This window comes from Nannospalax galili, unplaced genomic scaffold, assembly GCF_000622305.1.
Source record: "Nannospalax galili isolate Female #2095 unplaced genomic scaffold, S.galili_v1.0 scaffold83, whole genome shotgun sequence".
Lineage (NCBI taxonomy): Eukaryota > Metazoa > Chordata > Mammalia > Rodentia > Spalacidae > Nannospalax > Nannospalax galili.
The window spans coordinates 1,226,325-1,249,394 of NW_008352659.1; the positions used below are offsets into that span (position 1 = coordinate 1,226,325).

The following is a 23,070-nucleotide window of genomic DNA, read 5'->3' on the forward strand; positions in this document are numbered from 1 at the left end:
CTATGCTGGAACTGCTGACCAATGAGCAAGCATCAAGGTTTAGAGCCTTAAAATTTGTGCCCAAAAGAAAGTGTTTTAAATGTTTTTATAATAAGCAGAGAGGAGGTTTTAGCCACTATGGTTATTCTTGTGGAGCTGCTGCTCATCTGACTTGCGCTTCCCACAGACCAACTTTGATGAACAAGGTTTTGGTTGATTACTTTTTTGTTGCATTCTAGAAGAAACAGGTTTCTCACCCATTTTCCTGTGTGATCTTAATCCCCTGTCATTCTGTGAGTGGGAGACCATAGCTAAGTCTGAGTGTGGGGAAGGAATGGTGGCCGGCACCGTCATTTATGACATTAAGCTAGTTAAAGATATAATCCTGTTTGCTACTTTTCTTGGACAAAGCAAAATCATACAGAAGTTATATAAACAAGACATTTATGAAAGGTATAAAACTGATTACAAAGAAGCTTATCATATAGAAGTTTTGAGAAACTAAACTCTAATATTAACTTCCACGTCATGGATCTGTTTCTCAAAAATTCATTTTTAAAATTATTGATCTCTGTTATCTGGGGCTCCAGAGTTTATTTTTCTCTAACTAAAAGGAATCTGTTGCAGCTGGCTCAGAGTACAGGCGCAGGCTTCTGGCTCCTGCTTTGCCCCTAGGAAGTAGAGGGGGGCAAGTGCAATCCAGATCAGGTGTGAGGGAGGAGGGGGTGTGCTCAAAGCAGAGCCAGAGCCCACAATGTTGCAACCTTAGCTCAAACCATATCTCTGGGAGAGTTTCTGGCTGCCTGTTTGTATCTATGAGTAAGTTACCCCCATCCCCAACACCAGAGTGGGATATTAACCCTGAAACCACAGGAAGGTCAGCTGGGAAGCTAAAGGAAGTCCCAACAGCACTTCCTGCCTGTGCGTCTACAGCCTTCTTTGTTTTACATGGACCACAAGCTTCCCATTTGAGATATCAGAAGTCGAGGCTGAAATTCTTCAAGGTAAGAAGGCTCCCCTCCCAGGAAATGGACTCCTCCAATGTTCTCACATGATTATCCAGGCACTTTCACTTTTCCATATATAGGAGTCACCCAGGAACAAGCTCTGACCAGCTGGAGAGAGTGACACATCTCCTTTCCATCCACTCCCTCCCTTCTCACCCATCCTTACCTTGTTCTCACGTGCTCATAGGCATTTAGGCAGAAGTGATCCCTGTGACTCTGCCAAAGACCAGCCTGTTGGGTTTATAGGGGGAAAAAGAGCTGCAGGCAAAGTCACAGCGTTGAATTGTCACCTGGGAGAAGTGGAGTGGAAAAGTGTGACACAATGAATGGACCTGTGGATGGCTTGTGTGACCATTCTCTAAGTGAAGAAGGAGACTTCATGTTCACATCAGAATCTGTAGGAGAGGGCCATCCAGGTAAGTAGGTTGTCCTGGACTGAGAGACAAACCTGTTATTTCCAGCCTGTGATCAAGGATTCACTTTTACTTAAAAACAATGCCGATCAGTTACTGTACGGACTCTCAGGAGAAATAGTATGAAATAGTTTGTAAAAATGTCACTCAACTTGAAGTTCAGATCCACTCTGTTACCCATTCAGCATCCCAGCAACATGGGGCTGATGTAGAGAACAAGAGACTGATGGATACATACAGTGTATATCATCAGACCTTACTTTTAAAAATATTTTTAAGTAAAGCTTTCATCAATTACCAGTGACATATTAAAGTCAAAAGATAATGTTCTTCAAACAGGACCAGGTTTTGCACATCAACCATGTCAGATTAGAAAGGAAGAGCCCTGCATTAGAAGGGTGCTGAGATGGAACTCCAGGTGCTGGGGATCTCAGGGATACTTTCTAAGAGAAGTATTAATGGTTTCCTATAGAAGAACATTTAAGTATTGTTTTGGTCCCTGAAAAGGGGGTGGACTGTGATTTGGAGAAGTTAGAGAGACTTCCTTAGTAGCCATTGAATAGCTATTCACAGCTTCTGATTATAGGAAGAGGTTATCAAGCCTCAGAGTGCAGAAGAACCCCACAGGGCTTTTTGAAGCCAAGGGTTGGACCTTGCTCCCAGAGTCCAGTTTGGTGGCCTTGGTAGAGGGTTAAGAATGTGAATTTGCAACAATCCCTAGGAGATGGTGCTTGTATGTGAATACCATCTTGAAAACCACTATTCTAGAATTTTGGGGTTAGCCATACAGATTTGTGTATTTAAGCACTTCTTCAAATTGATTTTGAGTGTTTGAGGTATATATGGACTTGTCACCAAGTCTTAACTTTTCCCATCTTCCTTTGTTCTCAAAGAAATTCACCTTTCATACCCCGATACTTGGCTTTGGACCTTCTAATACAACACCTCCCATGAGCTTTATTCAGGGGTTCTTGGCTTCAGGCCATTTTGCCTCTCATTTCAAGAGCATTTTGTTATGTCTGGGGACGGTTTTGATTGTGATATCCTTGGGGATGGAGGGAAGGTGCTGCTGGTATCTGTTGGGTAGGGGCCAGACATGTGACTAAACATCCTACACTTTACGAAATAGCCCTACAACCAAGAATTATTTGGCTCAAAATGTCACTAGTGTAGCTGTTGAAAAATATTGGATTAGATTATTTATATCTATGAGACTTCAGTCAATGCAAATAACCGCTTTCACCAAGTGTTACTTTATAGATCAGTTTCTAGATCTACCTATAATTTTAGACACATCACTAACATCAGGCACACTCTGAGCAGCTGCATAGCTTATGAAGGTCATCTATAAGTTAGAAGAAGGATTTACTACACCAGAGGAAGGGAGTTCTCTGGCACCCAGGGGACAGTTGTCCCAAGCATGGCCTGTTATACATAGCAGCAGTGTGCTCAATGGACAGAGAATGAAAACTGCCCGTCCATCGACTGTTTTGTCTTCTTTATGATAGTCTATTGATTTGTCTGATTTCCCATTCACTTGACTTCATAAATTGACTGTCCAAGTGAGTCATTTTACTCAGAGGTTTGAGGACCTACTTGTCGTCCCCTGGCTAGATTCTCCTACATCAGAAAGATAAAATTCATGCTTCCTATTAATCTTCAAAGGGAGCACCTGTTGACTGTCCTAAGCCTACTGAGTGGTATATTAAAAATTGGAAAGTCCAAAAAGACTGATCAGAAAGAACCCTTTCAGGGGACAGATTACCTCAGTGGTAGATTCCTTGCCTAGCATGTGCAGGGCCCTAGGTTCAGTCCCTAGTAGTGCCGTATATATATATATATGAGAAAGAGCGCAAGTGTCATATGTAGATATATGAGGAGAGAAAGAGAGGGAGCACTCCGTAATCCCAGCACTTGGAAGGTGGAGACAGGGGTACCAGGAGTTCAAAACCATCCTCAGCTACGTATCAAGTTATGTGACCTTGTCTCAAAAATCCAAGAAGGAAGGAAAGGAGGGAGGGAGGAAAGAGAGGAGAGGAAAGAAAGGGAGGAAGGAAGGAGAGAGGAAGGGAAGGGAAGGAGAGAGGGAGGGAGGGACAGAGGGAGGGAGGGAGGGAGGGCAGGCAGGCAAGTGCACACAAAGATGCATATCCTCAAGTCCAATGCATTCAGACGCTATCTAACCTATACAACTATCTTGATGACCTTGCTAGACTCCAGCTTTTCCCATAGCTGTTGCATTTCCCTGCACAGTGGCACATGTGTAAACTGGGTCACTTATATAAACAGATATCCACGGTCAGCCTTTGAACAGCTTCTAGGAATTCTGATGGGCCTAAGGTGGCCACCACATATTTATTTTAAGGTATATCAAGAGGCCTTCATTGATAGGAGTGGCAGAGGCTACAGATTTAAATATCCTGGATTTAAAACTGGCATCTGCCCCTGACAGGAGGACGAATAGAAAAACTCTAGCATATGTTTTATAGTCGCTTCTGAAGGAAAAATGAGAAAGTTCACTTTTAATGGTAAATTTATCAGTATCTTAATATCTGCTTTTGAGAGCTAAACTTTTTGATTCAGGACCCGGCTTCTTAAAAATAGTCTACTGGAACTGGAGAGATAACTCAGTGATTAAGAGCACATACTGCTCTTGCAGAAAACCCAAATTTGGTTCCCAGTACCTACACTGGACAGCTCACAACTGCCTACAACTCACGCTCCAGGGAATTCAACACCCTGTTCTGGACTCCGTGGGTACCTGCAATCGTATGTGCACATTCCTACACACACACACACACACACACACACACACACACACACACACACTTAAAAGTTCAATAAGTCTTAAAGAACAATCTATTAAGTACAGATTCTCAGGGCTGGAGAGATGGCTCAGCGGTTAAGAACACTGACTGTTCTTGCAGGAGACCCGGATTTGAATCCCAGCACCCACATGGCAGCTAACAACTGTCTGTAACTCCAGTCACAGGGGATCTGATAGCCTCTTCTGACCTCCTCGGGCATCACACGACACGAGTTCACTTACCTACATGCAAGCAATACACACATACACATAAAATAAAAATAATAAATAAAATTTTAAAAAACAGATTCTCTGGGTATTTTGAATACTGAGATATGTGTAAATAGAGGTCATTTATACTTCTTAATTGGTAAGTATTCACAGTTTGTGTAACCCCAAAGCTGGAGTGAGGATTTTGTGCACAATTCTACTTACTGATCTGCATGTTAGATAGTATGAGTCCTTAATGTAAACAGCAGAAGAATGAGCTCAATTCTCAGCTCATGTCGGACCTTTATCAGTTCCATCTTGGCCTAGCTATCAGGACATCTGACTTTCAGGAGGCTGAGTGATGAGGGGGAGGACTTGAGAAATGCTTATTAGGTAACACTCTGCCAAGTATCATTGATGTGTAGGGGTTCCCAGTGGAGTTCTCATGGGTGGTGCCATCTACTTGGTTTATTTTTCCTATCTGATGCATTGTGTCTGTGGAACTTTCAACGTGTTGTTTATTCTCTCTGGTCTAACCACTTAGTACCTAATCTTATGAAGGATTTTAAACTATTTCTAGGACTTTTCTAGATGTTAGAATTAAAAGGAGTAGGTTTGAAGAATGAGAGACTTTTTGTTAGAAAAACATGCATGGATTGCTTAGACTCTTAGAAGAACTGATTCTGAAATGTATTTCCTTTTTAAAAAATAATTTATTATTATTTTTATTTCATGTGTATGAGTATATTGCCTGCATGTATGTGAGTGCAGCCATGTCATGCAGTGTCTCAGAGGTCAGAAGAGGGCTTTGGAGTCCCCTGGAACTGGAGTTAAGGATGATTCATAGCCACCATTGGGTGCTGGGAATCGAACCCAGTTCCTTTGCAAGAACAGTCAGTGTTCATAACTGCTAAGCCATCTCTCCAGCCCTGTATTTCCTTTTTAAAAAATATTTTATTATTTTTATTTTATGTGTATGAGTGTATTGCCTGCATGCATGTAAATGCACCTGTGTCGTGCAATGCATGCAGATGCCAGAAGAGGGCGTCGAATCCCCTGAAACTGGAGTTACAGATGGTTGTCAGCCGCCATGTTTGTGCTGGGAATCAAACCTGGGTCCTCTGCAAGAGCAGCCAGTGCTCTTAACCACTGAGCCATCTCTCCAGTTCCATGTATTTCCTTTTAAGGAATTCTGTGACTTTATATGATACATGCCATCCTCCAAAATTAGGTAGGAATTAGAAGAAATAAAAACTTCAAATTAGTTCTCATTTCTGAGGACCTGTGAGGCCCTACCCCTACTTAAGGAACTAGTGGCAGTTAAGGGTCACTGCAGGGGTGGGGGTCATTTTTCTTCAGTGGTGTAAACACTGAGCGGTATGTGACCCATGCTTCAGTCAATAACACCTCACCCATGCTCATGTAGATGACTCTAATCAAACTCAATGACTCACAAAAAATGACATGGAAGTAACTGTTGGGAAGAACAACATTCCCTTCAGAGGGAATGGGAGGGTGATAAAAGAGGCCAATGAAGGTTGAACATGATCAAAATACATTATATACATGTATGACAGTATCAAAGAATAAATGAAAAAATCTACATAATGATTTCTCTGACAAAAAATGTTCTTCATTTTTTAGCTTATGATCTTATATTTTATTAAATTATACAAGATGATAACCAAGTTCTTCAATTTTTATATTTAAGATAGTATCCTTTTTCCTCTGGTTGTTAGATTTGATCTATAAACAAATAAAATGTCAAAATATTTTAACTCTTGCATTTTTCATACTTAACACTGATGTGATTTGCTACACTTAGTCTTTGTTCTTATCCAGATAAAATCTGTGACCAGATCAGTGATGCAGTGCTGGATGCCCACCTCAAGCAAGACCCCAATGCCAAGGTGGCCTGTGGTAAGAACCATGTTCCTTCCTGCTAGAGACCTGAGTGGGTTGTACTGAGAAGGTCATGGTGATTCTAAGACTGCAGAGTCATCCTCTTGAGTTTCCAAAGTCAATGTCCTCCTGTGTGCAGGGGAATTCCTTTTTAGGTGATTTTTTGTGTTGTATCAGGGAGGAGAAACATTTTGAACCATGAAACAAATTTTTCAGAATGTGACATTACATGTCTCAGCTATCATAAGTAGCAGACTGAATGGAAACATGGCCTCCATGACACAATTTTATTGGGAGTGGGGAGACCTTTAGAAGTTCATGGATGCATCCTCCAAAGGAGGTGAAAGAATGTGAAATGCCAGAGGCTGTCTAGATGGTTGTTCTGGTGGCTGTGCATGTCTAGCTCTTCCTGTACTTTTCTTTCCTAGCTTGTGGTATAACTCAGATGTTAAAATAATTTATCCTTCCCATTTAACAGCGATGGAGAGCAGCAATTCCATCACCTGTGCATAACTGAACCCGTAGCTTTCCCAAGGGACATCAGTGCTGAACTGAAGCCCTGAAGCCCATTTCCACACGTGTCCTTCATTGTTTCCTGGGGCAGAAGATATTTACTGGCATTTGTAGGATAAATTCTTCAACATCAGCTCTTAGCATGATTGAGGGCCTTGGCACTCAACATAGAGAATGACTCCAGAGTCTGGAGAGCCCAGGCCCAGCCTGCTTACAGGGTAGGCCCGGCCTTGGCTTACAGATCAGGGGGACTGAGTGTGGAGATCAGAGTTCTACTGTCCTCGGTGCCTGTAATATGTCCTGTCTACTGTACAGACCATCCTTTCCTCTCTGGTGGCATCCTAGCCCATGGCAAATATTTCAGGTCCTGGTGCCACCCTAATGTCTCTGTAAATAGCAATGACGTTTCTTGAGACCTTCAGGCACCCTTTATTCACACTAGTCTCCTGGAGAGGGTTCGGCTCCACTTCTTAAAGTTTCCGGGATAGCCTCTAGTGGTAGATAGTCATCCAGTTCCACTTTTTAAAGAAGAATTCCTTTTAGAAGGCTGGTCTGTCTTGATCCCTTGGATCAGAATCACACTCCTTCCAGTGAAATTCTGATTGTGTGCTTGCGTGTGTGTGTGTGTGTGTATGTGTGTGTGCGTGTGTGTGTGTGTGTGTGTGCACGCATGCACGTACTCTGAGGAAGGAGGTACCATTTACCATGTTCAATAAGATAGCTGTATTCGACTACTGTGCCGTTTCAGTCTACACAGCAGTCATTCTTATCCTTAGGGAATAGTTGAGGAAACTGAGATAGGTTAAATAAGTTGTCCAAGATAACAGAAATAGTAGGTGCAGGACTCAAACCTAACTGATTCTTTCCAAAGCATCACTCTCCAGGCAGCATTTGAAGATGGTCAGTGCTCAGCACTGGACTCGCTCTTTTTATTGCCTTGATTATTCTTTCTTGGAATCCATCCCTCATGAGACCCCTTGTGAGTCTTTTTATCTGTGCCATGCAAAGTCTAGACATTTGAGCTTCTGTCTGCTAGCCCATGGCTGTAACCTATCCCCCTTCCCTTCCAGAGACCGTGTGCAAGACAGGCATGGTGCTGCTGTGTGGGGAGATCACCTCAGTGGCTATGGTAGATTACCAGCGGGTAGTGAGAGACACCATCAAGCATATCGGCTATGACGACTCTGCCAAGGGTGAGGACAGGCTTTTGGGTCTGGGTGCATGTATGTCTCTGTCCCATCTACACTGAGTCAAATTTGACCCTTCAGTTTTATGAAACTACAAATCCTGCCAGGAGGGGAAACAGTCTTGGATCAATTTGACAGGTCCTAAGAGTCAAAAGCTCTTGCCAAACTAAAATCTGACCACCTGACTCTGTGGGACTGCAGCTGGTGGGCCGAGCATGTGCCCATTCATCATTGGTAAGTCTTATTTAAGGTCTAGTGTTCTTGGTACTGGCAGAGGCTTTGAATGAAGTGCCATATGAAGGGAGCTGCCCTCTCCTGAAGACATGCTTTCTGCCAGGCACTGGTGCTGATGTCTGTAATTGCGGTCTGTCTTCATCTTTCCAGAAGCTCTGGTGTGCCTCTTAAGCAGATAAGCCCCTTGGCTTAGAGAGGTAAACACACTCAGTGAGAGGCCACTGGGGCTGGAACTCCTGTGTGCTCCACTAAGCTCCACTGCATCTCACTATAGACGTGGAGAACAAAGACTCATTTTCAAGCACCAGGGCTTGATATCAGGGGAAGGAGATGGGTTGGCACGTAGCACCAAAGGTTCTAAGTAGTTACTGTAGGGGCAGAGGCCGGGGGAAGAGGCCCAGATCTGGCAAGGAAGTGAGGAGAAACACCAGTGTAACCAGGCGGAGTGAGAGTAAACAGAACAGCAGGTTCCACTGCTTAAACCTGGGCAGGCCAGGAAACCTGCAGGTGCATCAGAAGACCCAGGCATAAGGGGCCACACTCAGGGACATTTCCGGAGACCTTCAGGCACTCTCTATCCACACAGTTTCCTAGATTGGGCTATAGCCCTACTTCTTATAGATTCTATGATAGCCTCTGGCAGAGATATTCATACAATCTCAGGTTTTAAAGAAAAATTCCTTTTGATCCGCTCCTAATCCCCAAAGGTCACTGTAAAAGATGCAGAGACCTTCATCAATCATAGAAGGTCCACTTCTAGGCTAACCTAGACTTATACCTTTAATCAAGTCTCACAAATAGGACTGTGACTGTCATTTCTGCAGCTGTCTCACATTGGTTCTTCAGGGTGACCTATGACATCTCTGTGGGTCAGGGACACAAAGATGCTCGTGCCCATATTATAAGTGTGAGGAACTCTCCATGTAGAGCACGCAAAAAGCTGTGACTGGAACAATCTGACCTGGACCAAAGCGCTCATTAGTGATCAAGACCTCTTGGCTGCCTATAAGGTTTTTATTAGGAAGAGAAGTAGTGCAAGTTAATTTTCCCACCCAAGATATGAGGGCTTCATAGAAGAAATTTACTGTCCCAGAGAGCAGCATCTTGAGATGATGATACCATGTAGAGCCTTCCCCCATTCTGCCATGAAAAGCCAATTTATTTCTAGACATTTAGACTTGTATTCAAGACCAAACCTTGCATTAGGTAGCAAAGAAAATTTCCAGGAGGTAATGTCCCTTAGAAAGAGCTAAGTGGCCGGGCGTGGTGGTGCACGCCTTTAATCCCAGCACTTGGGAGGCAGAGGCAGGTGGATCTCTGTGAGTTCAAGGCCAGCCTGATCTACATAGTGAGTTCCAGGACAGCTGGGGCTACAGAGAGACCCTGTCTCAAAAAAAAGACAAAAAGAAAAAAGAAAGAGCTAAGTGATAGAGGCCAGCTCTGGCTGAGTTGTGTTTGTTTGACTGAACTTCCCTGCACCCATACTTGTCAGTGGCTTGTGGCAAATAGACCACTGTGAACTGTGAAGGCTGCTTTGGCAAGGCCTGTGGCCAACCATTCCTGACACTGTTTTTGCTGTAGGGTCTCTGGACTCATTACCATATCCAAGTTCTTCCTCTGTCCCTTTAGTTCATAAAGTCAATTTTTTCCAAGTCACCTGCATCCCCTGCTCGATTTTCAGCACCAGGAAGATTAGGCAAAAGTGAAATGTTTAATGTAGACAGCAGAGCCCTTTGACACCTCTCTAAAGACTATTCATTGATTTGTACATCAAAAACATTCATTAGGGAACAGGCGGTACAAAAAGCAAAGGTGACTTGATGTTTGGGGTAGAGGGAATGCTTGGCCTAGATGACGCATCATGAGGAGCTCTATGTGAGTTTGTTTTTGTCTTATGCAATGAGGGAGCAGAATTGCAGGAGCAGATGCCCAGGGTCGCTAACTGGGAGCTAGTAGTGTTTGGGAATGAGGGGAGAGGGAGCCAGAGAGGAAACATTCCAGGCAAAGATACCCAGGAGAAGTGGAAAATTAAAGCATGATTAAAGCTGGCCCTGACTTTGTTGTCTAAAGGAATTCTGATCCCCTGCCAGGGACTGTAGTTAGTGAGGCTTTCTTCAGCCATTACCCAGCATGCCAGAGGTAGGTCCCCAACTCTGTGCCACAGATTTGCAGAGGGCCCTTGGTCCCAGAGGTGTAGTTTTTTCTATTTGTCACAGGCCTTGTGCTCATCTTGGGTTCAGAGGATCCTGGCTCTGGGAGTCTCTCTGGATGGTTCATGTACATGGCATTTATTCAGGATATTTTATTTTTGGTTAGGTGCACGCCTAGACTTCTAATAACTACATTGGAAAGACCCTTGATTTTCAATCAGTTCAGTGATTCATTCTCTCTTTCATTTATTTATGGACAGCTATTTATTTATTTATTTTTATCTATTTATGGACAGAGTCTCATGTAACCTAGGGTGGCCTCAGACTTCCTGTGCAGCCAACAATGGCCTCCTGCCTCCATCTCCCAAGTACTGGGATTATAGTCATACACCACCATGCCCTGCTAGTACAGTGATTTTCAAATGGGGTTCTAGAAAGTTCTTCTGAGAGTATCTAAGGGGGCAAGATCATCAATCTCTTACCTGTTTATCAGGCAGAACATCTTCAGTGCTATCTGGTTTGTATGTCATAGTTTTGTGTAGAATATACTTTTTTAATCAAGCTGTAGTTGAAAACAGTAAAATGCCTTGTGGAGAATTTTCTTTGGTAAAATCCCATGGAGAAGGATGTGTGGTCTTTCCACATCCCAGGCCTCAGTTGTGGGTCAGAGGCCACCTCCCTCAACATTAAATGCCATATCAGTGACTCACAGTCTACCAGGAAACTCACAGTCCTGTGTTAAAACATTTCCCCACTTGAATTGCTTCTACCTAGGCTTTGACTTTAAGACCTGCAATGTACTAGTGGCTCTGGAGCAACAGTCCCCAGATATTGCCCAATGTGTCCATCTAGACAGAAATGAGGAGGATGTTGGTGCAGGAGATCAGGTATGTCAACTCTTGGGGAAGGGAATGGGGAGCATGGTGATTTCATTCCAGGGTAGCCTGTTTGTTTGTTTGTTAAGACTTGGCTGGGACTTTTTAGGAGAAGCTAGCTGGGGGGAGCATGGTGATTTCATTCCAGGGTAGCCTGTTTGTTTGTTTGTTTGTTTGTTTGTTTGTTTGTTTGTTTGTTTGTTAAGACTTGGCTGGGACTTTTTAGGAGAAGCTAGCTGGGAAATTCATGAGAAAAGGCTTGCTAGTGGTGGGTAGTCATCATCCTAGAGCGCTGGGGAGACGCATGCCCAGGGGGAGTTGACCGCTGTTACCTGGCAGCAGCATCATGCTATGGCTATGTGATACCACATATGGGTTCATCTCCTCCTTCCAGAGTGTTATGGGTCAAGAACAGTGTCTTCCCCTTCCCAAATGCCCAATGCAGAGTGTTCCTTATGTGGGACACCCAATAACTGTTGACCCACCAAACAATGTGAGCTTTAGAGAAAGCTGTTGTCCGGCTGGTCTAAGGTACATGTCCTGCTACAGGGCTTGATGTTTGGCTATGCCACTGATGAGACAGAAGAATGCATGCCCCTCACCATTATCCTCGCTCACAAACTCAACACCCGGATGGCAGAACTGAGGCGCTCTGGTGTCCTGCCCTGGCTGAGACCTGACTCTAAAACTCAGGTGAGCTGCACCCTTGGCCTCCTGTAGAGAGAGTTCTTCACAGGAACTTCAAGCACCCCAAATCCTCTGGGTTCTGGCCACTCTTTTCCCTACCCAGTACATATGTATTGTTATTGTTTTCCTTAATGCTTTTCTCAATGTATATTTTATTGAATTTTTGTGCATTTCACATAATACATATTAATCATATTTAGACACCACCCCCCACTGGATTTCATGCAGTTTTCATTCTGTCTTATATGTTAAGAGCTATCTGGTCAAGCATTTCTATCCAGATGTCCCTTGGTGTGAGTACATTCACTGGAGCCTGGTCAGCCTATCTAGCATCACCCCCTAAAAGAAGATAGACTCTCCCTCACTCAGCAGTGATCAGCTGCCGATAGCACCTCAGCTAAGGCTGGGGTCTCCTGCTCATTTTCCCAGATCTATGCTGATTTTTGTCTGATTGAGTTTGCATGGGTCTTGTGCATGCTGTCACCACTGCTATAACCTCATATGAGTAAGTTCCCAAAATCCTTTTAAAATTTTGTATATTTATTTTATTTTTAGAATTTATTCTTTCACAATTTCAAACATATGTATAATGGTCTTTGACTAAATACCCATTAGCAACACCAGTGAGGAATAAGACTCTCCCTTCCCATTACTTGCCTATAGCTCCTTGGGGAGTGTGGGGCCTTATAGGACCTTCTTCCATCCATGATGGAGCACAGATGGGTCCAGTCTGGTGCAGAGCATCATAGCTGCTATGAATTCTTGGGTGCAATAGTCGTGTCATGTCCAGAAGATGGCATTTAATAGCATTCTTTCTGGCTCGTGTCATTTCTGCCCCCTCTTCTGCCATGTTCCCTGAGCTTTGGAGGGGGTGATGTAGGTGTCCCATTTATGGCTGAGCACTCAACAGTTAATTCATTCTCAGCACTTTGCCCGGTTGAGAGTCTCTGCATTAACCATCCCACTGCAATGTGAGCTTCTGTGATCAAGGCTGAGACAACACTAATCTAGGAGTGTAAGCATAAATATTTAGAAGGGAGTTGGACACCTGTCTATCCACCAAAATGACAGCAGTAGGTTCTCCCATAGGGCCTGTGAACTCCCCAGCCAAGGACTTTTGACGACAGACCAGGCATGAATTCCCTTTGGTGAAATGGGCTTCAAGTTGGTTATCTACCCCCAAAGCAGTCATGCCACTTTTAAGAAGAAAATATTCTGTCTGGGCATCCAAAGCATTATCCGTTTTGAAAAGAATCATTTATTTGAAAACTCCTTCAGGCTAAGTATCTCTTCCACCTTCACCTCCATCAAAGTTTATTTTAATTGTTTTAAATTCAGACAAGATCTTTTTCCTTCTTTGTTGGCATATGTAGACCCAGATGATCCCTTAATTCCCTCCACAGACTTCTTCACTGGCTTCAGACATGGTGGTCCTTGCCTTTATACACACACGGGCCTCCCTATCTTGAACAGACTGTCTGTGCTCTTGGTATCTCACTAGGACCTTTTCCTTGTCTGTGTTTCTTATAAAAGACTTCATCTTTGATGTGTGCATACTGTGGGCCCTGACCTTCCACCTCCTTCCATGTTGAAATCCATTTCTATTTGAAGGGCAGTGTGATGCAAACAGCAGCACACATGGAAGTCCCCTGTTGTTCTTCAGTCTACTGACAGCCCTTCACCATTGGCTGTTTGCCCTGACTCCTCTTCCATGTTCCAAAGTGTGATGCCCCATGGTCTGAGCATTTCTTCCTCCACGCTCTCCTCCTCTAGTCACACACTTAGCTCCTGAAGCTTCCAGCTCTGGTCCCTCTAAATCAGCAGCCCTGGTTCTCACTCACCCTGCAAGCACATGTGCCTGAGAACCATGTGCTCACAGTCATCTCGTACTGAGCTGAGGAATGGGTACAGCACCTGTCCCCCAGTGCTGCCTGGTGCCATCTGTCTCCAGTCTGCTTTTGCCCCAGGTTTTCCCTGCTCAGCATCCCTCTTGCTTCAGCCCAGTCTTTCCCAGGCTGCCCCCCATTTCCATTTCATCCAATTCATCAGCACCTACTGTCCCCAAAGTTTCTCCTTCTTAAGAACTCCCATTCATCTTCCCTACAAGGTGCACTATCTTTTCAGTATTTCCTACAACTTTCTGCTTCCCGGGGGGGGGGGGCAGCAGAGTCCAATCCACTTGTCATTCTTCCATTCAAAGGTTTTTATGGTATTCCATTATTACTCTCCCCTGCCTGCCCCCTCACGGCATCCCCACTTCACTGACATCATGTCACTCAGGTTCCCCTTGTGTCACGGGGCCTGAGGTCCTGCTTTCATCTAAGTTGTGGTCCTTTTCTGGGGCCAGAAAAGCCCATCTCTAATTCCGGCCACCACCAAACAATATTCTTTCTCTTTTTCTCCCGTCACTTGGAATTGATCTACCTGGCTCTTAAGACCCAGTGTGGTATGTGGTTCTGTCCTGTTACTCCAGCTATCCAGAGATACGTCCTCCTCATGCCAAGGGTGGGACCACTCACAGGGCAGAGGCCCCACATTTGCTCAACCTGGGCAAGGGAATGTGCTTGTGGCTTAAGAAAACTTATTCTCGGGTCTTCCTAGGCTATTCATGTGACTCCCAAGGTGGAGAGAAATGAGGTCACCAGCATCTGTCAGGTGTCAATGGAGGTTGTGGGACAAAAGAACTAACATGGAGACTGTGGTGTTACCAAAAGAAAGTGTGCAGAAATGTTGGCATGCGCTGGCCCACCATACACTAGAATGGTACTTCAATTTTGAATCAGGGTAGAGCTTCACAGAAAGGCAATCCTAGACCAGGGGTGAGAAGAGACAGTGGGGCTTGCTAGACCTTCCTTTTCCTATAAGAGAGAAGCAGAGGGTATACCTATGGGGCCAGCTGCTGTAGGAAAGGCCTTGTTCATTTTACCTGGATAAGAGCACATCGCTTGTCCCAGGAAAGGGAAGGAAGGGGTCTAGTAGGACCTTGCATTGAAATCTCTTAAGATTCCATTATTGATGCAATGGTTGGCTTCATTCCCTGCCACAGGAGACCATGAGCCAACCCTAGACATCAAGGGTGTGGTCCTGCTGGTGGCACTCTGTGGGGCTCTGTAGCTGGCTGTGGGCCTCCCTGCTGCCTCCTTGCACCACCTCCATGCAAGGAGCACTGTGTTAGGAACAGCAGCCGGCCTTCTCTGCAGGCTCTTTGTAAAGGATTGCCATTGTCTCCAGTGTTGACTGTGAACAGGATGAATCCTTCCACCTGAACAAATCCTTGCTGCTGATACTGAGAATCGGGGTGGCAATACGATGGCTATTTTTGTACCAGGTCAGAGCTCTGTTTTCCATAGTGTATTTTTCCTCATATCTGCTGACATGTTGAGATAAGAGCAAAGCTCGGGCCCTTTGCTCTGCCACCCTGTTCCAGGAGTCCTGCAAGGACACAGTGTGGCATTTGCCTGTTGGGCGGGGAGACATCAGGGCTCAGGGAAGACAAGCCAGGTTGGGGAAGTTCCTCAAGACTGCACCTTCTCCTAGTGCTCCTAAGGTAGCTCTGGTCCTAGAGCTTGCCACAGGTCTTCTCTCTTGGGAGTCTCTATCCCCCACTTTAGCTGCCTCTCATGGGACCCCATGTGAGGACAGTTCCCATGTGTAGACAGTGCAGGATGTAGGAGTCTTCAGTGACTACATCTGCCCATCTCACTAGGGTCTAGCAGCTGGTAGCCAGGGTTCTCTCTCCATCTGACTCTCACTGGGTTGCTTTTTGGACGAGCAGGACACAGAGCAGGAATTTGATATGGACCCCATTTTGCTATGCTTGATCTTAGCCAGAGGACTGAGAAGTGATGGATGGACTGTACTTTGGATGGACATCTGAGGTGCCTTGGGTAGGCAGAGTCCTTACTGCAGCATAGACCCAGCAAGGCACTGCTCACAGCAAGGTCCTGACTGCACCCTTGAGTGGAAAGCAACCTGTACCAGCTTACCAGCTGGCTAGCATTCCTACCTAGGGATAGGTACACTCCTATAAGCACCTCATGACCCTAAGCTCTCTGAGTACTTCTCTAATGGGTGTGTACTACCTTAGGCAGCCTGGAGCCTGGAGCCCAGCACATGGCTCAGCGTCTTAAGTAGCTATAAAGCACCCGGTCAGACCTCAACAATTTTGTGTGATTTTTGACCAAGGTGTTTGCATCCCAGAACCTTAGTTTTCTTGTCTGTAGACTGGGGCAATAACAGCTATTCAAATTTGGCATGACTTCTAGAATGCAAAGCTTGTTTGACCATTGCTGTTTTCTTTTTCCATCTTTATATGCTAGCCCTACCACCTACTCCTACTTTGTAAACCCAGGGGCACCTGGCTGCTTTTCTGTGTCACCTGAGATGTCAGGCTAACATCTACAATGACATATAATTAGAGAACAGGGACTCTAGAGAGCATTTTGTCTGTGCTTCAGTGGGAGGGACACAAGCTTTGGATTAGGCAGGGCCTGATTCTTGGGCTTTTCACAAACTGGCTGTGTGATGTCAGACAAGTTGTTTAAGTTTGGATCTCTTTGCTTATCTCATTTGTGAAGTGAGGATAATGATGCCTCCCTCACTGTGATGTTGTAAATCTTAATTGGTGGGTGTACAGTATGGGCACAGAAATGGCTACAGAGGAGGTGAACGTTTGATGCACGCTCCATGACCTGCCATGTTAAGTCCTCACAGAGAGGGTCTTTCTCCCAGGTACATATTGGTCTTCCTTTCTTTGAGGAAAGTACCAAGACATTGGAAGTCCAGAGCTTGCTGCCCCTAAACCTCAGCTGTTCCTATAGCAGGCAAAGTTTGCTGGCCCCAAAGCACTTCTAGGATCCTTCACTGAGGGTGGTGGGCCACCTGCCAGGCTCCTTCCCTCTGTCTCAGAGGCTCTGTGTACGAACAGATATGACCCTGGTCAAAGACTCTTCTTGACCCTTCACAGTCCAGGATCAAAGTACCTTTGTCCCTGCCAGTAACACGTGGACTGTGAATTCCCATGTTCACTGGTAAGAACAGGGGTACTTTGGCCCAAGTCCATGGAAAGTTGCAAGAAGATTTTGGTCAGAGATAGTCATTGTCACTAGCAGCCTCTGGGATAGAAGGGGAGGAACCTGGTGGTCACGGCTGAGAGGAAGTGCCGTGTGTGGGAATTGCTGTGCTTTATGCTGTCACCCACAATGTTGGCAAATTACCCAATGTTAAAATGAGTCATAGTGAGTCTCCAAAAAGCCTTTGAGGGCAAAAGGGCCCACTTGGCCCCATGAAAGCTCTACCACTCTCCTAGGCATCTGTTCCTGGCAACCACAGGCTCTCAGCTCAGGTCTGGACCTCAAAATCTCTCCCCTGATGGACAGGTCACAGTTCAGTACATGCAGGATAATGGTGCAGTCATCCCTGTGCGCATCCACACCATCGTCATCTCCGTGCAACACAATGAAGACATAACACTGGAGGCCATGCGTGAGGCCCTGAAGGAACAGGTGATTAAGGCCGTGGTGCCAGCCAAGTACCTGGACGAAGATACCATCTACCACCTGCAGCCAAGTGGGCGGTTTGTCATCGGAGGTCCCCAGGTACGAACTTGTCTCCTGATGAGGCCCTGTTCCTGGGTCTCAATGACTGGGGCTACTTATGTCTCAGAGCACACAGATGACAAGACATGGCTCTGAGTAGCTCAGTAGGGTCTGGCCATGAAGTAAATGTGCTCAGTGAATTTGGGCCTCTGTGTGTCTGTTAGTGGGTGAAGGAGACATATCCATGGGAGTCACCCACTTAGCACTGTCTGGCCCTCTCACCCTACTGTCCCAAATACTCTCACCCCTGCCCATTGCCACCATCCTCTCCCTGCTCAGTCAGGCATTCACTTAATACTGCAGTGCTTGCTTAAGGCTGAGTCCCAGGCAGCACTTGTTAGGTATTTACCATGGCTGTGTCCAGCCTTTTATGGTCAGGAAGGCAGAGGTGGGGACTTATCAAAGCAAGGACAGATACTGCCCCTTTCTACTGTAGGTACAGAGGAGTGAGGAGGTAAGAATTGGCAGAACACTGCATTTGAGGGTTTTGTCATAAGGTTGACAGCCCCAGAGCGGGCTCTGTGAGTAACAGTGTTGGGACAGGCCAAACTGGAGGTCAAGTTCATTGTTCATTGTTTTCCCTCCTCTCTTTCAAAGGCATCTTTCTGATGTTGCACAGAGCACATGGGAATAGACCGACATGGAATTTTCTGGTGGTACTAGCTAGGGCCACAGCCCAGGGTTGCTTTTATTGCAGTGTAATTCCTGCCTCAGGTGGACCTCTCCTTATGATGGACTCAAAAGTGAAGGCATGACCCCAGGTGACCTCTGGCCTGTCTTCTGCACTTTCCAATGAGGCTTTGACAGGTTTCCCGATTTTCATAGCTGGACAGTGTCAGGAGTGGAATGACAGTTTGTGGCTTCTGCCTGATTACAAGGAGTCTTTGAGAATGCCCATAGGCAACCCAGGTTATCCTTTCCTAGGACTTCTGCCCCATCCAGCTTTCAGGGTTCTCATAACATTTGTTTCCCGCTGTAGGGAGATGCAGGTGTCACAGGCCGGAAGATTATTGTGGACACCTATGGCGGCTGGGGAGCTCATGGTGGTGGTGCCTTCTCTGGAAAGGATTACACCAAGGTGGACCGCTCAGCAGCATATGCTGCCCGCTGGGTGGCCAAATCTCTGGTAAAAGCCGGGCTCTGCCGGAGAGTGCTTGTTCAGGTAGGTTGCCCCTCCCACTCTGATCCCACTCTCCTATCCCTGCTGAGGGTCCCAGCCCAGCCTGGAGTAAGGGATGGTGACCTGATGGGGAAGCTACCTGTTTGCCATTGGTTGTCATTCTGTTTATATTGCACTGCCTACTGTGTAGCTAGGGGGTCTGGCAAACTGGGGAAGGAGAACAAGTTTCAGGGATTGAGCATGCCTGAAGAAGGGCTCTCAAGCAGGTGAGGCAGGCAGGGGAGGCTACTAGCAGGAAAAGGATGATCCCTGCTGCCCTGCCTCAGTCCCTGAACCAAGTCTTTCTGGAAGGTGTCCTATGCCATCGGTGTGGCAGAGCCACTCTCCATTTCCATCTTCACCTATGGGACCTCAGAGAAAACAGAGCGGGAGCTGCTAGACGTGGTGAATAGGAACTTTGACCTCCGGCCCGGTGTCATTGTCAGGTAAACGTGCCACCTTGCTGCTCTTGCAGGGGACCTTGCCCCTTCCCCATCCGGATGCACAGTTCAGCTGAAAGGACTTCCCAGCCTTTCATAGGAGGAGAGTTTCAAGTACCTGGCCTGGGATGTGTGGTGTTCAGGCTGGGGAGGCTGTGTGAGGTCCCTTGCTAGTCCAGCAGACACTAGCCATAGTGGGGCCATCTTTGAGTAACTGGGGCACCTCAGGCTAGATGGTACAGTCAGCAATTCCATTCCTACATGTTCTCATGCATCCCTGTCCCCTGGTGCTTGGCCATGAGAGAGCTGGCCTAGGCCAATGGAGAAGAGTAGAGATAGGAACCATTGAGTAGAGTTCAAGCCCTGGCCCTGGTGCGTTAGTGTGCAGCTGTCTCTGAACTGCTGAGTCTCCACTTCCTAAGCCATACAACAGGAAGGAGGAGAGTGTGGGTGCTAAAGTTCCACCCAGGACCATCCCTACAGCCTGCCACTTGCAGAGAAAGAAACCCTACCCTTTCCCATCTTAAAATGACCTTCACTTGTGCTGACCATGCAGGGACTTGGATCTGAAGAAACCTATCTACCAGAAGACTGCATGCTATGGCCATTTCGGGAGAAGCGAGTTTCCCTGGGAAGTCCCCAAGAAGCTTGTGTTTTAGAGCTGGTGGGAGGCCTGGCCTTCACCCCATACATTCTTCTTCTCCAGGATCCTGGCTCCCTGATCTCCCAGCCCCTCCTGGAATGCCTTCCCTGCTTCTACCCTCAGGACAAGTCAGCTCCTTCTCATTTTTCTCTATCCAACAATCAATAGCCATCTGTCACTGTCATTCATGGTGATTTTCTGGTGCTGGGGATCAAGTCTCCCTGCAAGGAAAGACACAATATTCCCTTCCTGTCCCTCAGATGAGGGATATATTGATTAGTGGAAAAGTCACCTCTGCCAGGCATGAAGTTGCTCCCTCCCCTCCTCCCACCCGCAGTCTGAACCTGACCAGCCCATCTCTTCCTCCCTCCTGGACCACATGCCCAATGAATGTGTTGCACAGACCACTGGCCTCCCCTTCACAACTACAGCAAGGACTGAGCCAGGGCCTTTTCAAGGGCTGGGCTGGGCATCTGCCAGGGTTGACATGGCTGGTGTCTCCTGAGCACCTGCTGTGTACAAGGGACTGAGCCAGTGACTGCTGCACTGAGTTCTTCATTGCAACATGACGAGGTGGCAGCTTTATTATCTCCATTGAGAAATGGGGAAACTGAGGCACAAAGCATCTTTTTAGCTTTCACAAGTTTCCATAGCCACATGTCAGGGCCCAGAAATGAGTCTAGGAGCTTTGACTCTGCAACCCACATTCTCCCATTCCAAGCTGGAAATGGACCTGAGAACTGACCAAGTGGATTGACATGAAGCTATAACCTCTGTCCTGAAGGTCTGGGCTTCCTGAGAATTAGCAGATGAACCCAGTGGCTTCTGGTGAGGCTTTTCAGTGCTCTACAAAGATAGGATTGAAGCTTAAACATGCCTCACTTGTTCTAGAAGAAGGTCAGAGGCAAGATGGGCATCTTGGCCTGTCAGGCTGGGCTAGCATCTAGAGTTAAGAAAGAGCTTCATTGTCTTAATTACCTTTCACTCAGTGATGTGCAGGGCTTGGCGTATGGATCCTCTGGCTATGGGGTCTAACCACAGTCAGCCTCACATAGCCCCCCTGCAGAGAAGGAACATCAGCTTGTCCCAGCACAGGCATCTGGCCCCTGGTAGGAGACAGGAAACCTGTGACTCTCAATGCTTTCTCCTTCCCTGGTTCATACTGTTGCTCTGAATGCTGCAGGGAGGTAAATGACGCAGGGCTGATCTCCGGACAAGTTGTCTAAGATAACATGAGAATCTGCTGTTGCCAGGTAGCCTTTGGGGGCATGTCTAGCCACCAGGGTCCTAGAAACTATATGTTCCCATGCTTTCCTACCAGGGCAGGTACTACCTATCCCACATGTCCCCAGCCTGGGCCTCCCACAGCAGACCATTCTCTCCCCATCTCCCAGGGACACAGGCTCAGGAAGGGGCCTTCACAGGCCCAGGAGGACACTGGGGACCTGGCTTCTTTCTGGGCTCACAGTACTGATTCTGGCTGAGAGAAGAGTTTGGGCAGCTTCATTCAGAGACACCATGTACCTGTGCCTTGATTGAACACAAAGGCCCCAGCTTTCACTTCCCAACAGCTCAAGGAAAAACAATCGAGCCCTCATCACCATCAAACCCTGCAACTATGTGTAACACGGAAACGGGTTTCTCCACTGGGCTCCTGCTTGTCTGGGATTCCCAAGTTCCTCACAGCAGAGGGAGGGACGGGTGTGCTGGTTGGCTGAGATCCTGTAACTTAGGCTGTATACAAGTGAAAAATCAGAATTTTATACTTCCTCTATCCCCAAGAGAAATGAGAATTTTTTTGTGTGTCCACATTTCATAGGAAACAAAAGCCTTTATTTGTCAATAGTTCCTGTTAGAATGGTTAATAAAAACCTCAAGGAGCAACTACCCTGTGTGTGTGTGTATGTGTGTGTGTGTGTGTGTGTATATACATGTACCAGCACACATGCGCTGAGCCCAGAGGAAGACTTTGGGTGTCCTCTGTCACTTTCTACCTTATCCCCTTGAGACAGCATTTCCCACTGAACCTGGAGCTAGGCCTGCAGCCAGCAAATCCCAGGGATCCTTCTGTCCTCCTGTCTTCATCAACCCTGTCCTTCCACAGTGCTGGAGTTACGAGTGTGCACATGACCACACCCTGCTTTTTACAAGAGAGCTGAAGATTTGAACTCAGGTCCTCATGCTTGCACAGCAGGTGCTCTTACCCACTGAGCCATCTCTTCAGCCCCACTATCTTTGGATTTTGTCTTCAGAGCCCCAGAGATGCTCCGCTATGAAGCAATGCTGATTCTCCCATCCCCAGCAAAGCTGGGTACTGTCAAGGTTGCCCCGCCCCTGGTCTGTGTGGAACTTTCTCGAACCACCATCAACCAAGGTTTTGTCTACCTGCCAGCTCCTGTGTTGTCACTACCTCTCTGTATTTGCTCCATGACCCTCTGAAGTAGAGATTCTTAAGAACACCTTCTACAGCCATCAAACACTGGGGTTGTGTGTGACATAAAAACTTGGGTCTTTCCATTAGGCTCCTGGCTGCCTGGGACCCCCAAGTTCCTCTCATAATGGGTGTGCTGGTGGCTGAGATCCTGTAACTTAGGCTATATTTGGCTATATTCCTACCCTCTGATGACTAAAGAGGATAGGAATGTGGCAAGGGTGCTGTGCTGGCCAGTGGCTCTGTCTCACTGCACTCTTGACACCAAGCCTGGTCACCCCTCAGCATTGTCTATGTGTCTCATTCTGCCCCTTCCTGAATGTTATCCACAGTAAGGGGGAGGTGTGGGGTGGATGCTGGGGCCACATCTGTGGAATGGCTGAACAAGCCATTGAAATGGGAAACAGTGAGAGAATGAAAGGGTGTGGTCTGCAGAGTGGGCCAGGCCTTTCAGAGAGCACACGCCTGTCTCCCCTTCCCACTGCTCACATCTTCGGCTGTGAGACAATAACCAGATGACTCTTCATTAGAGGACCGGCCCAGCAGTGGCCCGGTCATGGTGTCCTGGAGGCTTGTTTGGAGCAAGTAGAAAGCTGGGACCTGCAAAATTTCCTGCAAGCAAGTGGTGGGGAAGGACTGGGTCTGGGGATATGTGCCCGCCTTCCGGGGGGCAGGTCTGTGTGACTCCTGGCTCCACTTACCTGTGTGCCAGGAAGAATAGAGTGCAGCAAAGACCCAGGTCTATGGCAGAGAAGAAGAGAGGTGAGGGGAAGAGATTGGAGAAGAAAAGGAGGGAAGTTGGGAGGGGAGAGGAGACAGGAGGAGAGAGAAGAGGGA

The 23,070-nt window shown here is 46.7% G+C and overlaps 1 protein-coding gene across 3 annotated transcripts; it reads left to right on the top strand.

Moving 5' to 3' along the window:
- Positions 1-773: 773 nt before the first annotated feature.
- Positions 774-21,689, top strand: Mat1a (methionine adenosyltransferase 1A). Of its 3 annotated transcripts, XM_029554456.1 has the most exons (10): positions 774-983; positions 1,233-1,402; positions 6,258-6,335; positions 7,901-8,023; positions 11,176-11,288; positions 11,826-11,969; positions 17,342-17,560; positions 18,540-18,722; positions 19,032-19,165; positions 19,716-21,689. In XM_029554456.1, exons 2-10 carry the CDS (start codon positions 1,309-1,311, stop codon positions 19,816-19,818), a joined length of 1,191 nt encoding a protein of 396 aa, XP_029410316.1. In that variant the 5' UTR covers positions 774-983; positions 1,233-1,308; the 3' UTR covers positions 19,819-21,689. The 3 variants fall into 3 exon arrangements, with proteins under 3 accessions (XP_029410316.1, XP_029410317.1, XP_008848048.1); XM_029554457.1 differs by lacking the exon at positions 1,233-1,402 and having other exon boundaries at positions 776-983; XM_008849826.2 differs by lacking the exon at positions 774-983 and having other exon boundaries at positions 1,067-1,402.
- The last annotated feature ends 1,381 nt before the right edge of the window (positions 21,690-23,070 follow it).